The sequence below is a fragment of the Apium graveolens genome, chromosome 9 (assembly GCF_009905375.1).
Source record: "Apium graveolens cultivar Ventura chromosome 9, ASM990537v1, whole genome shotgun sequence".
NCBI lineage: Eukaryota > Viridiplantae > Streptophyta > Magnoliopsida > Apiales > Apiaceae > Apium > Apium graveolens.
Genome location: NC_133655.1, coordinates 74,571,444 through 74,584,195, shown reverse-complemented (window position 1 = coordinate 74,584,195; position 12,752 = coordinate 74,571,444). Strand labels below are relative to the sequence as shown.

The 12,752-nt window shown below is 33.1% G+C and overlaps 2 protein-coding genes across 2 annotated transcripts; both read left to right on the top strand.

Annotated features, from left to right (window-relative positions):
- Nucleotides 1-773: 773 nt before the first annotated feature.
- On the top strand, nt 774-2,221 carry LOC141683124 (F-box/kelch-repeat protein At3g06240-like). Its single transcript, XM_074487816.1, has one exon. It carries the CDS (start codon nt 855-857, stop codon nt 1,974-1,976), a length of 1,122 nt encoding a protein of 373 aa, XP_074343917.1. The 5' UTR covers nt 774-854; the 3' UTR covers nt 1,977-2,221.
- A 4,270-nt stretch (nt 2,222-6,491) lies between these two features.
- On the top strand, nt 6,492-8,031 carry LOC141682784 (F-box/kelch-repeat protein At3g06240-like). The gene has a single exon (XM_074487478.1). It carries the CDS (start codon nt 6,588-6,590, stop codon nt 7,803-7,805), a length of 1,218 nt encoding a protein of 405 aa, XP_074343579.1. The 5' UTR covers nt 6,492-6,587; the 3' UTR covers nt 7,806-8,031.
- The last annotated feature ends 4,721 nt before the right edge of the window (nt 8,032-12,752 follow it).

The window sequence follows — 12,752 nt, the reverse complement described above, 5'->3', positions numbered from 1 at the left end:
TATTAGTCTTTTTAATTTAAATAAACTACGATTCAAATTAAAAAGCGTGCAATACAAATTAAAAGAGGTTCAAACAAAATGTATATAATGACATTTGTATATAAAATTTTATCATGCTCACTATTTTATTCAAATAAATCACGATACAAATTAAAACAAATATGGAATGAACGTGTAACGTATAGGACGTTTGTGTAATGAACTCATAAAATAAATTGATTAATATAAAAAAAAAATATACATTCGACCGTTAATATTATATGCATATATGTCTATATATTGAAATATCAGATATGCTAGTTTTGATAAAATCATGAATACAATTTGAATTGTACTTGAAAATTTCTTTAACAGTTATATAATTATTAACTTATATTATTCTTATATAAATTTCAACCGTTGATGAAAAATTATCTAACATTTCGATAAATTATTTTTTATATGTTCAAATAAGGTATTCAAATTAAAAAGGATACGATACAAATTAAAAGAGGTGCATATAAACATGTAGCGTAGGCTGATTGTATATAAAATTTTACCATGCTCACTTTTTTATTCAAATAAATCACGGTACAAATTAAAACCAATACAATACAAATTAAAACGAATATGAAATGAACGCGTAACGCACCAGACGTTTGGGTAAAAAATAATAATACCATCCTCCCCTTAGAAATTTTTGCCAACAACAATCCAAGAGCAGTATATTGGTGAACTTACACGTAGACGTGTGAGAAATATGCACGTGTCTTTCCAGTATAAAAGAGGCACAAGTATAGCTACTCCGTGTGTACAAGCTTTTAGTGTCCAGAGGCTTCAACTTCCTGTCTGATGAAAGAGTTGAAGTCTTGAAGATGTCAACAAGAATAAATTACATTAACCTTGTTCCTCAAGAGCTCTTAACTGAAATATTCACTCGTCTTCCTGCGAAATCTCTGGGCCGATGCAAGTGTGTTTTAAAGTCATGGGCTTCTCTAATCTCCGACCCTGATTTCATACAAGCCCATCTCACCAAAACCAAACATAGCACTAATCTTGCTCTCATCTCAACCGAAACTAACCCAGGTATTATTTACTCTGTTCATTTCTTTAATGACAGCAAGAATGTTAATTGTGATGGGATTGCATCAAAGCTGAATTTAAATTGCTGTAACAAATGGTGTAAGATTTGGGGTTCTTATGATGGCTTAATGCTAGTTCAAGATATCCGCACAAAAAAGTTCTTGATTAATCCTACTACTTTGGAGTCCAAGAAATTACCACCTGTGCCTTGTGGATATCGACTGATTTCTTTTTTGGACTTGTTTGGTTTCGGGTATGATTCGTCTTGTGATGATTATGTAGTTGTTGCTATTTGCTATGAGTCGGGCTCATTTTGTGCTTATGTTTATATGCTAAAAACTAATCAGTGGAATAAGGTTGGATTTTCGCCTTACGTGCATCTTTGCCCTTATGATCATGTTAATGTCCCACTCGTTACTTATGGAGCTGCTGGAATATTTGTGGAAGGGTGTCTACATTGGTTAGCTAAAAAATATAATGATAATAATTCATGCCTCATCGCATCATTTAATTTAGCTAAGAAGGAATTCTCCGAAGTTCCACCACCTAAAGGGGTTTTCGATTATATGAGAAGACGTCCGAGACTTGGGGTTCTCAAGGGGTGTCTCTGTTTGATTACTGGTGTTTATAATAGAAATGAGCTGTGGGTAATGAAGGAGTATGGCGTGGTTGAATCTTGGGTCAAAATGTCGGTTTTCTTAACTGAAGATTCTAGCATTGTGTCGTTAGATTTGCAAGAAGATAGCTTAGTTATGCTCGAAGGTGGTCAATTTATCTTGCTGGTTTCGGATGCAAAGGAGGTTATACTCCAGGATATGAAAGTCATTGGCTTACCACATGATTTTCGAGTTGGAATGACTTACATTGACACCCTTTTCTCACCTAATAAGATTGATTACAAGAAGAATACATGAAGGATTTTGGAGACGCACGATAATGAGCCTCAATTAAAACAATAAAGTGGCTGAAGTCCTTGGTAATGCAACTATGCAAATAGTTAATGTAATAATCTGTATTGTTGAATCGTGTTATGCTATAAATGCTTTTGGATCAATACTCTATTAAGAGGCAGACTGCTCTGAATGTATCGTGAATCTTTTGATAAGCAAGGTGTTGTAGTCTTCTAGTATTGCTGAGACTTTTATTCTTGTTCGTAAAATGGTTTAATGTTTGAAACTGCCTCGATTTTTTGTTCTGCTTTGTTGTGAAATTCATCTATGTGTGGCCAATGTTCTTGTCATTTAAAACCTCCGCCTAGATCTGTTCTTTCTTAGTACTTTATGTTAACGAACGAGTTTAAGATCCTGTTCGGGCATTTCTCTATCAACTTAAGATTTTTGATGAGCTGGTTACTTATCATGGTTATTTAACATGGTATCAGAGCTCGATTTAGGGAGAGACTCATGTTCGTTACTTAATATGTTGAAGAGTATAAGATTTAGTTGGGGCCTTCCTCTACCATTTAAACGGACTTAGTTGGGGCCTTCCTCTACCATTTAAACGGACTGATTATTTAACATGGTATTATGGTATAAGAGCTCGGTTTAGAAAGGGACTCGGTTTTGAGTCCTCCCACCCTTATTTATTTAATTTAAATATTGTTTGTTCATATTGGTATTTGTTGTATTTGTCATTGTCAATCGGCGAAAAATATCGTACGATTGAGGGGAGTGTTAAAGAGTATAAAACTTGTTCGAGTCTTTCTCTGCCACCTTAATGTTTTAGATAGATGAGCCGGTTACTCAACACTTTATGCTCTAAAAGCTACACCACATGACATTAGACAATATTGAAAAAATGACAAAAATACCTCTTTTTTTAAACTTTGTGACAAGAATACCATTTTTTGGAATGTTTGGCCAAAAATACCTACCTAATACGCATTTTAAAATGGGGTATTACTAATACGCATTTTAGAAATGGGTAACTTGTATAAAAAAAATTAAAAAAAATTAAAAAAATAAATAAATTATGGATACGCATTCGTGAGATGCGTATCATGCCTTTACAAAGCATGATACGCATGTCAGGAATGCGTATCATGATTTTACTTTTTTTTTTTATTTTTTTTTGTTTTTTTTTTTTAAATAATACTCATTTGTCAAATGCGTAATAGTCTTACCCATTTTTGAAATGCGTATTACAAATGTATTTTTGGCCATATCTTTCAAAAACGGGTATTCCTGTTACATTTTCTAAACAAAAAGGTATTTTTGGCCTTAATCCGACAATATTGCCCAAAATCCATTCTCGAGATTATGTGTGAAGTGCTATGATCTGAAATTAGCATGACTTTGCAAGATAAAAATGCCGATCGGTGGAGTAGATGAGAACGGCAATCCATATGCCAAATGTTGCAATGTTAATTTATTTGGATCCTTTCTGCTTGTAATCAGAAAACTCCAGTGGCGAAGCATTACAAATTTGTGGGCATGTGCGCAAATGTTTCTATATTGCACCTTAACATGAGTGTCGTGGATGAATATCTTGTTGCCAGGGCAGGCCAGATTAAAAGAACGGAAATGTTGATTAAAAGTATGTCAATGGAACCAGATTGAGTCATCGGAGGGTCTTATCTGAATGGTTGTCTAAGAACATGTTTACTGCTAAGATGGCTATAGATATTGTTATATCTTGGCTGCAGAAAGTGAGATTTGGTGTTAAAATAGAATTTGTGCTCTAATGTTTGCTTATATATAGAACCAACTAGGTTCAAAATTTAACAACCTTGTTTATTGTAGCAACATTTCGGAAAAATTATATTCATTTTCCTCCATTTTTGGTGTGGCAAAGATGGCTGCCATATGGCAATGCATCGGATATTTTGATTCAAGCACATGTATGTATTTGAATGCATTTCTGCAAATAACATTGGCTTGAATTTGATTGAATTTTTTAACTCAAGGATGGCTATGCGCGAAAGTGTATTCTACTTCAAGAAGTTGGTAAAGCTTAGTGTTAATTCGAGAGGTAAGAACTAGTTCATTTTTTCTTTATTATTGTGCTGCTGTGACTACGAGACCACCAAGAGTTTGTTCTCGTGGTTCCATTTGTGGTCGAGGCGGCCGGTGTAGTGGAAGCCTTCCATTGGAGGAAGAGGCGCCACTATCAGAGGTTGTGACTCTGGCAGAGGACATGACTGCTGAAATAGAAAAGTTGTAGTTGAGCGCATGAAGATGGTTTCCTGGGTTAAGTACCAGCTCTGGTATCCTCCCTTTAGATCAAATTTAGCACTGGCCAGTCCGCAAGACAAACATTATATTCTTTAAGGTTTCATATACGGGATCTTATAATCCTTTTACAGTGTTTACATATGTTTCATCTATGTAATTGGCACTTCAAAGATGGCCCTCCAATTTCGATCCATCTGTTCCCACCTTCCCCAACAATAAAATGCAGTAATTTTCTGGCTCTTCTTCACTAGTAGATCCTTTTCGTTAGGCCGGATCCTCGTCCTTTTGGGTCTGGCAACATAATAAATCAGGCCCTTTTTTAATAAATTAAGGGTGTATTCATTTAAAATTTTAATGAATTGATGGTAATTTATGGATTTTATTAGATTTTAATAATTCATGAATTGTTTAAAATTTATAAATAATTGGATATTATTTTTTTAAATACTATACAGATTTTGATAAATTTTAATGGATTGATTTATTAAGACTTTTTGATTGACTAAATAAAATTCATGAATTCTATTGAATTGATTTATTACTATTTCTTTTATTTCACAATATCATATATCAATTTAACTCTTAAGTCATTATCTGTATATTTTATACTCCCATTATATTTGTCATCGTCATATTATTCAATTAGGACAGCAAGAGGCATATTATCCCTTAATTAGAATGTTAACTTTTAAATATTTGCTTCAATTCTTTATTGTATAATCTCAAATTTTATTTTACTTGAGAAAGCAAATGTTATCGCAAAAATTTATTTGTTTTAAGAAATTATTTTACGAATATTTAATTTTTATTATAAATAAAATAATAATAGGACGTCATATACCAAATAAGTCTTTAAAAATATTTATATTAGATTTCATGATTCTATAAAATTAACTAAAATTATATAATTTTATAAAATTAGGATTTGTGAACAACGAAAGAAAAGGAATGGAATAAACATGTTTAACGAGTGAGCTTTCTTTAAAATTCTTGAAAATATCGAGAAATGCTAGGTATCCAAAATTATATTCCAAAATGGTACCAAAATCCACTTGGCATGTTCTAATTGGTCAATATACAATTAATAAGACTGATTCATATCAATCTCAACGATCAAAATAGCCCAAAATGACATATCACCCGTAAGGCATTATTTTGGAACAATTTTTTGACCAATTTTGGGTTTATAACACTGCTGCAATAAATTTGGGAATTAAAATGTCTACCTAGAATTTTAATCATTTTAGAAGAATCCTTCAAAATGTCATCTAATTTGGCTGAATTTTAAAACATGTAAAATATATTAACAAATCCAATGAAATTTATAGTTTTATTAAACTCAAAAAAAATCATGAATTTTTTAATACCATGAGATTTTAATTGATTGTTTTAAATATTAATAGAGGACCACTAAGTTTTAAAATATTTTTTATAATCCTGACTAAATATCTCAAGATTTTAAAAACTTTTTAAAAGTTCTTTATAAAAATTCATGTTGAATATCTTCAAACTTTAATGGATTATCTAAAATACATAAAAAAATCCAAATTAAATACATTCGTTGGGTGTATTCAATTCATATTTTAAAGTATGCATAATAATTCATTGATTTTGAATGATAGTTGCTAATTTTGACTCATTTTAAATTATACGCAAATTTTAACAAAATTGTTGAATACTAATTTGAGTAGTGATTTCTACAAATTTATCAAAATCTCTTGGATTTTGCTAAGATTTACGAAAACATAAAATATTTTAGCAAATTTACCAAAATCTATAATTTCATAAAATACAAAAAAAAATCATGCAATTTTGAATATCACCTGATTTTAATGAATTTTTTAAAATTCAAATTAAATACCACCAAATTTTAATGGGATTTTTAAAATCTAAATTGAATATCCCCAAATTTTTAAAAATATTTTTTTCAATACTTGTTGAATACCATTAAATTTTAAAGAATTTTTTGAAATCCAAATTGAATATTATGGGATTTTCAAAATCCAAAAATATTCTTTAAAATCCATATTGAATTCACGCCTCTAAACTTGCATAAATCCGTCCCGATAAAAATAAGTTTTTTTTTCCAAATGTGTACACAGATTTTTTACCAAAATAATTTGTACTAAACCGAATCATTAAAATACATATATGGAAAAACAGCTGAATTCAAAATAAAAATTCTAATCTGACAAATAAATCCATTATATATATATATATATAAAAAGAATTACTATGCGAACAAGTGTGGGCAAACAAAACACTCCCAAGTACAAATTCTTAACCATAGTTGAGACAGAGTTATGCTGTTGGGTCTGTCCTGTCCTGAGTCTTGCTCATCATCATTTTCGCATGGCAAAAAGATTAGATTACATTAACTTTCTTCCCGAAGAGTTGTTGATAACCAACATATTCACTCGCCTTCCTGCTAAATCCGTTGGTCGATGCAAATGTGTTTCGAAACCATGGTATTCCCTTATCTCCTCCTCCGGCCCTGATTTTGTCCAGGCCCATCTGGCCAAAACCACCATTTCAAAACTCGCTCTCATCTCCGTCTTATCTGACCCTGGAGTCCTTTACTCGGTGCCTTTTTGTTATGATTACAGATACAACTACAAGAACCCCAACTGTAAGAATTTTGTAATGAATTATTGTTCCAGGATGGAGGGCAAGCGAGAGACAAAGACTAAGTTGATTTTTAATGTTCCGAATAAATGGTATAAGGTTTGGGGCTCCTGCGATGGCTTGATTTTAGTTCAGGAAAAGCAGGCAGGTACATCTCTGTTTGTGCTCAATCCTACAACTTTAGAGTCCAGGAAATTACCTGATATGCCTAAGTGCTTTTTTGGTAAAGCTTGCAATGTGTTTGGATTTGGATATGATTTCTCTCGTGATGATTATGCGGTTGTTGTTATTTCTGATCGCGTTGATTATCCTAAAGTTGCTTGTGTTTATATCTTTATGCTTAAGACTAAGCAATGGGAGAAAGTTGGGGTTTCCCCTTATGCTTACAAACATCAAAGGCGTGTTGGTGGAGTTGTTTTAAAAGGGTGTCTTCATTGGTTAACTGAAAAATCAACTATTATCGCTGCGTATGATATAGCTAAGAGAGAATTCTCGGGAGTGCCGTTGCCTGTTGGGATTCTTGATTCAAGCTTGGAATTTCTAAGACTTGGGGTTCTTAAGGGGTGCCTTTGTTTATTCTCTAATGTTATCAATAATATAAGTGAGCTGTTTGTGATGAAGGAGTATGGGGTGGTGGAATCATGGACTAAATTGTCAGTTGTTTTAGCTGATGTTTCACATGTTGCTTCACTGGATTTGCTGGAAGATAGGTCAGATTTTGTGAACAGTGGTCAGTCAGTTTTGCTAGTTTCTAGTGCAGAAAAGGCTACAGTCCATAATTCAAAAGTTCTTGGATTGCCAAATGATTTTCGAGTTGGGATGTCTTTCATTGAAAGCCTTGTGTCCCCTAATGAGGATGGGAAAAAGAAGATCAGGGCAAAGAAATCACAAACAATAGCAAGAGAGTACAAAGATGATATTTCAGGATGGCTGATGGCTTGGTAGTACAAGCAGGTAGTGTGATTAGCTAATGTTTATTCGAGGTCTCGGATTGAACCCTCCTATACCCAATATTTTACCATTTAATTATTCGTCTGTCTGCCGATGTGGCTACTTCTTTATCTTTTACGTTTGTTGTACTGGCACGAGTGTGTGCAGTACTTACAGTTCGTGAACAATCTAGTGTTTCTATTATCGCTTTATGAAATTTAGAATAGCTTGTTACAACATCTGCTATGTGTGTTCTACTAAAATTGACAATCTCAAAATTTGATAGCTATTGAATGATGTTGTATTCTTTTCAGCTAATTGATAAGCTCTGTAGTTAATTGTCTGTGGAATATATGATTTTATTCTCCTGTCTAATCCTTTTATATACTGCATTCTACTCAATCACAACGTTTAATGTTGAGAGTGATTTTTAACAGCAAGCTTTAATACAGATCGAAGATGCATAGAATGGGATTAATTGCGAACATACAGTATATACAGTATTAGTTGGCACTTGGCAGGTGGTTTGAATCGATTTTTCTTACGTCTCCTCTGGACTTTAATGTCCAACTTCTTCGTCCAAGTTGTACTACCATTTATTGTACATGAAATACCCCAAATTTATTTTACTAGTTGGCAGCTTTTGGTATAAATCGATATCTCTATTGTTCTGTTTCCTCGGACTCGGAGGATGAGACATCTCTAGTCAATGTTCTTGTCACTTGATACAACATAAGAATTGCTTCTCGGCATTTTTATGCTTTTAGAGCTACACTAACTTAATTCCAACATGATTACTGGAGAAACTAGCATCGACATTGAACAAGCATGAAGCCATTCTCAATATTAAATATTATATTAAGAGTAGTGTTGGGTACCGCCAAATTAATCCCCAAAACTTTTTCGAAAAATATTTGGCTGACACTTGATATGTTTCAATTTGTGTGCGCATATATACGCACGCGGGGTTATATCTTATCATTACAAAAGTTATCAATTATACATATTACACTTGAGGATTTGGTAAAGGTTTCAAGAGTCAATTCAGGTTATCTAGCATTTTTCTTATATTAAAGGATTGTTTCTGCCCTTGCTCATTTTCATATACAGCAAATGGAGCCTTGGCAAATTTGTCCTAAAGAGAACCGGCCTCCGTCACAAACATCCGCTTCTATGGTGCCTTTTTTCTGGTACTCGGACACTTACAAGATAGATCTTGTACTCCCTCAGTCCCTTCCAATTGTTTTACATTTCTGAGAGAGTGTCTGACACGCATTTTAACGTGCATAAAAAAGTATAGGTATGTAACTTATTTTTACAATTTTTTTTCTAAATAAAAGTTGAATCTTTTAATTTTTATTCAAAAAAACAAAATTGTAAAAAAAAATTACAGAACTATACTTTATATGCACCTTAAAATGCGTATTAGACACTCTCTAAAAAATCTAAACAATTGAAATGGACGGATGGAGTAATAGATACAATAACACCATCTTGTAAACTCTGCTTCATCACCTTCCATCAAAGATGCAGTAAGACAGGCTTGATGGAATGCTTCTGTTATCAACTCTTCATCCAAAATATTTTATTGCTCATTCCTTATATTTCTAATTACGTCTCTTAAATCAAGAATTCCCTCTGTTTTATTTTATCTGTCATAAAAAAATTTGCTTTTAACCTTGTTTATTTTTCCTAGTTTCTATGTATTGACCTAAATACTATAAGAAAACTGATCAATAAAATTGAACGTTCAATCTTTTTTATCCTTATATACTCCTAATATTTGTTCAATCTTTTTTATCCTTATATACTCCTAATATTTTAACAATCACATTTCAAACTACTCCATTTTAGGCTTACTATCTCCACCATGGATATGCCTGGTGAACATTAAAGCAAGCTAGCTGATTTAATACTGTAAAAACTTAATGCACGAATATATGTATAAAATAGTGTGTGAATGTTTATATGTATATATCTGCTGATCAATGTAAGAGAAGAAAAAACTCTTGTATTGATACTTGTCAAACTTGTTATCTTTGATACATGAGAAGAAATACTTTATAGACTACAAATTGTATAAAGGAGGGATCTGTTCCTTATTGAATAATACTAGTGAACTACTCAACTAACTCAACTACTAGTTGTTGGACTGCTACTACTATTTGCTATGGTTAGACTTTGTGTACAAAGGAAATAGCTGCAGAAATATCATATTATATGTAACACCCCCGCTCAAACTGAAGATGGTGGAAAAACCAACTTGAGTTTGGAAACGTAATTGCGAAAATTGCCAGGAGGTTGAGCTTTCGTGTAAATTTCTGCACTGTTATCAACTCTCAAGATACTATGTAAATGAATAGTGCCTTTGACAACGTTTTGACGGATGAAATGACAGTTGATCTTTATATGTTTAGTCCGCTCGTGAAAAACGTCATTGTGAGCAATGTTCATGGCACTTTTGTTGTCACAATAGATAGAAGTGGCTGGAGAATGAGTTACACCCATATCTTCAAGTAACCATCGTAGCCAAATTAGTTCTTGTGTGGTATCAGCAAGAACACGATATTCTGACTCGGCACTTGATCGAGAAGTAAGAGATTGTTTCTTACTGCGCCAGGAGATAAATGAAGTCGCCAAGAAAGAAACAAAAGCCAGTAGTTGAACAGCTGGTAGTAGGACCACCAGCCCAATCAGCATCTGGGTAGGCATGTAACTCAAGTGGAGAGTCAAATGAATAATGTAATCTATGAAATAAAGTGCATTCGACATAGCGAAGTATGTGAAGAACAACTGTGATGTGTGGTGTGCGATGAACTGTCATGAACTGACTGACAATGTGCACGACATGAGCAATATCTGGACGAGTGACAGTAAGATAAATTAAACTTCCAACCAATTGGCGATATGATGTAGGATTGGAAAGTAGTTCACCGTCTTCTACATTAAGTTTAACCTCGTACTCCAAAGGTGTAGAGGCAATCTTGGTGTTACTGATTCCAGATTTCAATAACAGGTCAGATGCATACTTTACTTGTGAAAGAGTGTAGCCGGTAGGAATAGCAGAAACCTCAAGACCCAAGAAGTAGCTTAGCGAACCGAGGTCTTTCATCTCAAATTACTGACTGAGAAATTGTTTGAGTTCAGAAATTCCTGCGATGTCATCTCCAATAATGATTATGTCATCGACATATAGAAGAAGCAAAAAAATTCCTCACTCTGATCGTCGAATGAAAAGGGCATGATCATATAAACTTGAAAAAAATACCAATTATTGGATTAGTGTGCTAAATTTTTCAATCCAAGCTCGAGGCGCCTGTTTAACACTATAAGAGCCTTGTTAAGCTTGAACACTTGATTTGGAGAGTGGGGAAAACTCGGAGGTGATTTTAGATAAAGTTCCACGTGTAGGTCTCCATTAAAAAAAGCGTTCCTAATATCCATTTGCCACATATTCTAGTATTTTGATGCTCCAATAGCTAGTAAACTTCAAATAGATGTGAGGTGAGCAACTGGTGCAAAATGTTCTTCGTAATCAATGCCATACTCTTGAGTAAATTTTCTAGCAACTAGACGAGCTTTATATTTGTCAATAGAGCCATCATATATTGTTTTAATTTTGTAGATCCATCGACAACTCATTGCAGTTTTACCAGGAGGAAAATTTACCAAATCCTAAGTGTGAGTCTTGTCTAAAGCATGAAGTTCCTATTCCATTGCTTTCTGCCAAAGAGGGTTAACACTTGTCTTTCTATATGTTTGAGGCTCATGTAACGATTGTATAACATAATAAACATGCTAATCAGTAAGCCGAACGGAAGGTTTTATTACTCGAGTAGATCGAACATGATCATCTGAAAGATATGGTAGAGTGGAAGGCTCAACATCAGAATCCTTAGACTGAACTTCTGTTGATGGAACATTCGTAGTCTGAGATGGTTGAGTGAGCTCAATTGAAGGATCTCCTGAAATTGTGTTAGAAGATGTCGAAGAATCTATATAGTCATATGTGGCATGTAAATCAATAAAAGGATTTGTAAAGTGAGAAGCTGGTAGAAGTGTCAATTTTGAGACATAGATAAAAACATTTTTTTGTTCCCAAAATGTCACATTACGAGAAACTCGTAGATGTTGGGAGATAGGATCTCAACAAACGATATCTGTTTTGACCACTACCATAACCAATAAAGCAACATATGTAATATCCGGGATATATCATGTGATTTTTTTTATCAATAAATAAATATTCTGTGTATATTATATTAATTTTTGGTGAATTATCTGTTAAGTGGTATATGTGTTTGGATGTTTAAATGTAATAATATTTGAGTTTTTTAATTTTTATATGTCCAAAATAAAGTATAAATAATTATGATATGTTTCTATTAATTTTTATGTTGCTATATGATTTTATAAAGGATTTATGGATTTAATAAATTATTTTTCCGAGTAATTATAAACTATTTTGTATAATCGGGAACCAACTGACTTCAATCGTGTTAGGAATATGTGTATTAGTTTGATGATAAGTTAAGCAAAACACTTAAGTAGAAATCTAGTGTTTGTAGCCTCAACGGATAAGACCATCTTGGCTATCCGTTGAAGGAGTAGCTTTACTTAGCAATAAGTTTAGTATTGTAGCACATTTCACTCTCTGGTTTCAAGCTATAATTCTTAGATGTTGTTAGGAAATAATCAGTCATGTTGACTACTAATGGATGTACAAATAGGAGGGCTAATTGTAAATATTTCATGCCTTGTAATTTTGTATAAGTGAAGAAGTGTCAACGGATATTGAAGACCTTCAACGGATAAGAAACAAAGCTTCAACGGATGTCTCTAATGCTTCAACGGATAATATCCATCAACGGATAAGTGCTTCAACGAATAAAGACTTCAACTGATAATGCATCAACGGATAAAGCTTCAACGGATAAAGCCTCAACGGATAAGGCATCAACG

Coding starts and splice junctions, on each gene's coding strand:
- LOC141683124 (XM_074487816.1), top strand. CDS start 855: ATGTCAACAAGAATAAATTACATTAACCTTGTTCCTCAAGAGCTCTTA.
- LOC141682784 (XM_074487478.1), top strand. CDS start 6,588: ATGGCAAAAAGATTAGATTACATTAACTTTCTTCCCGAAGAGTTGTTG.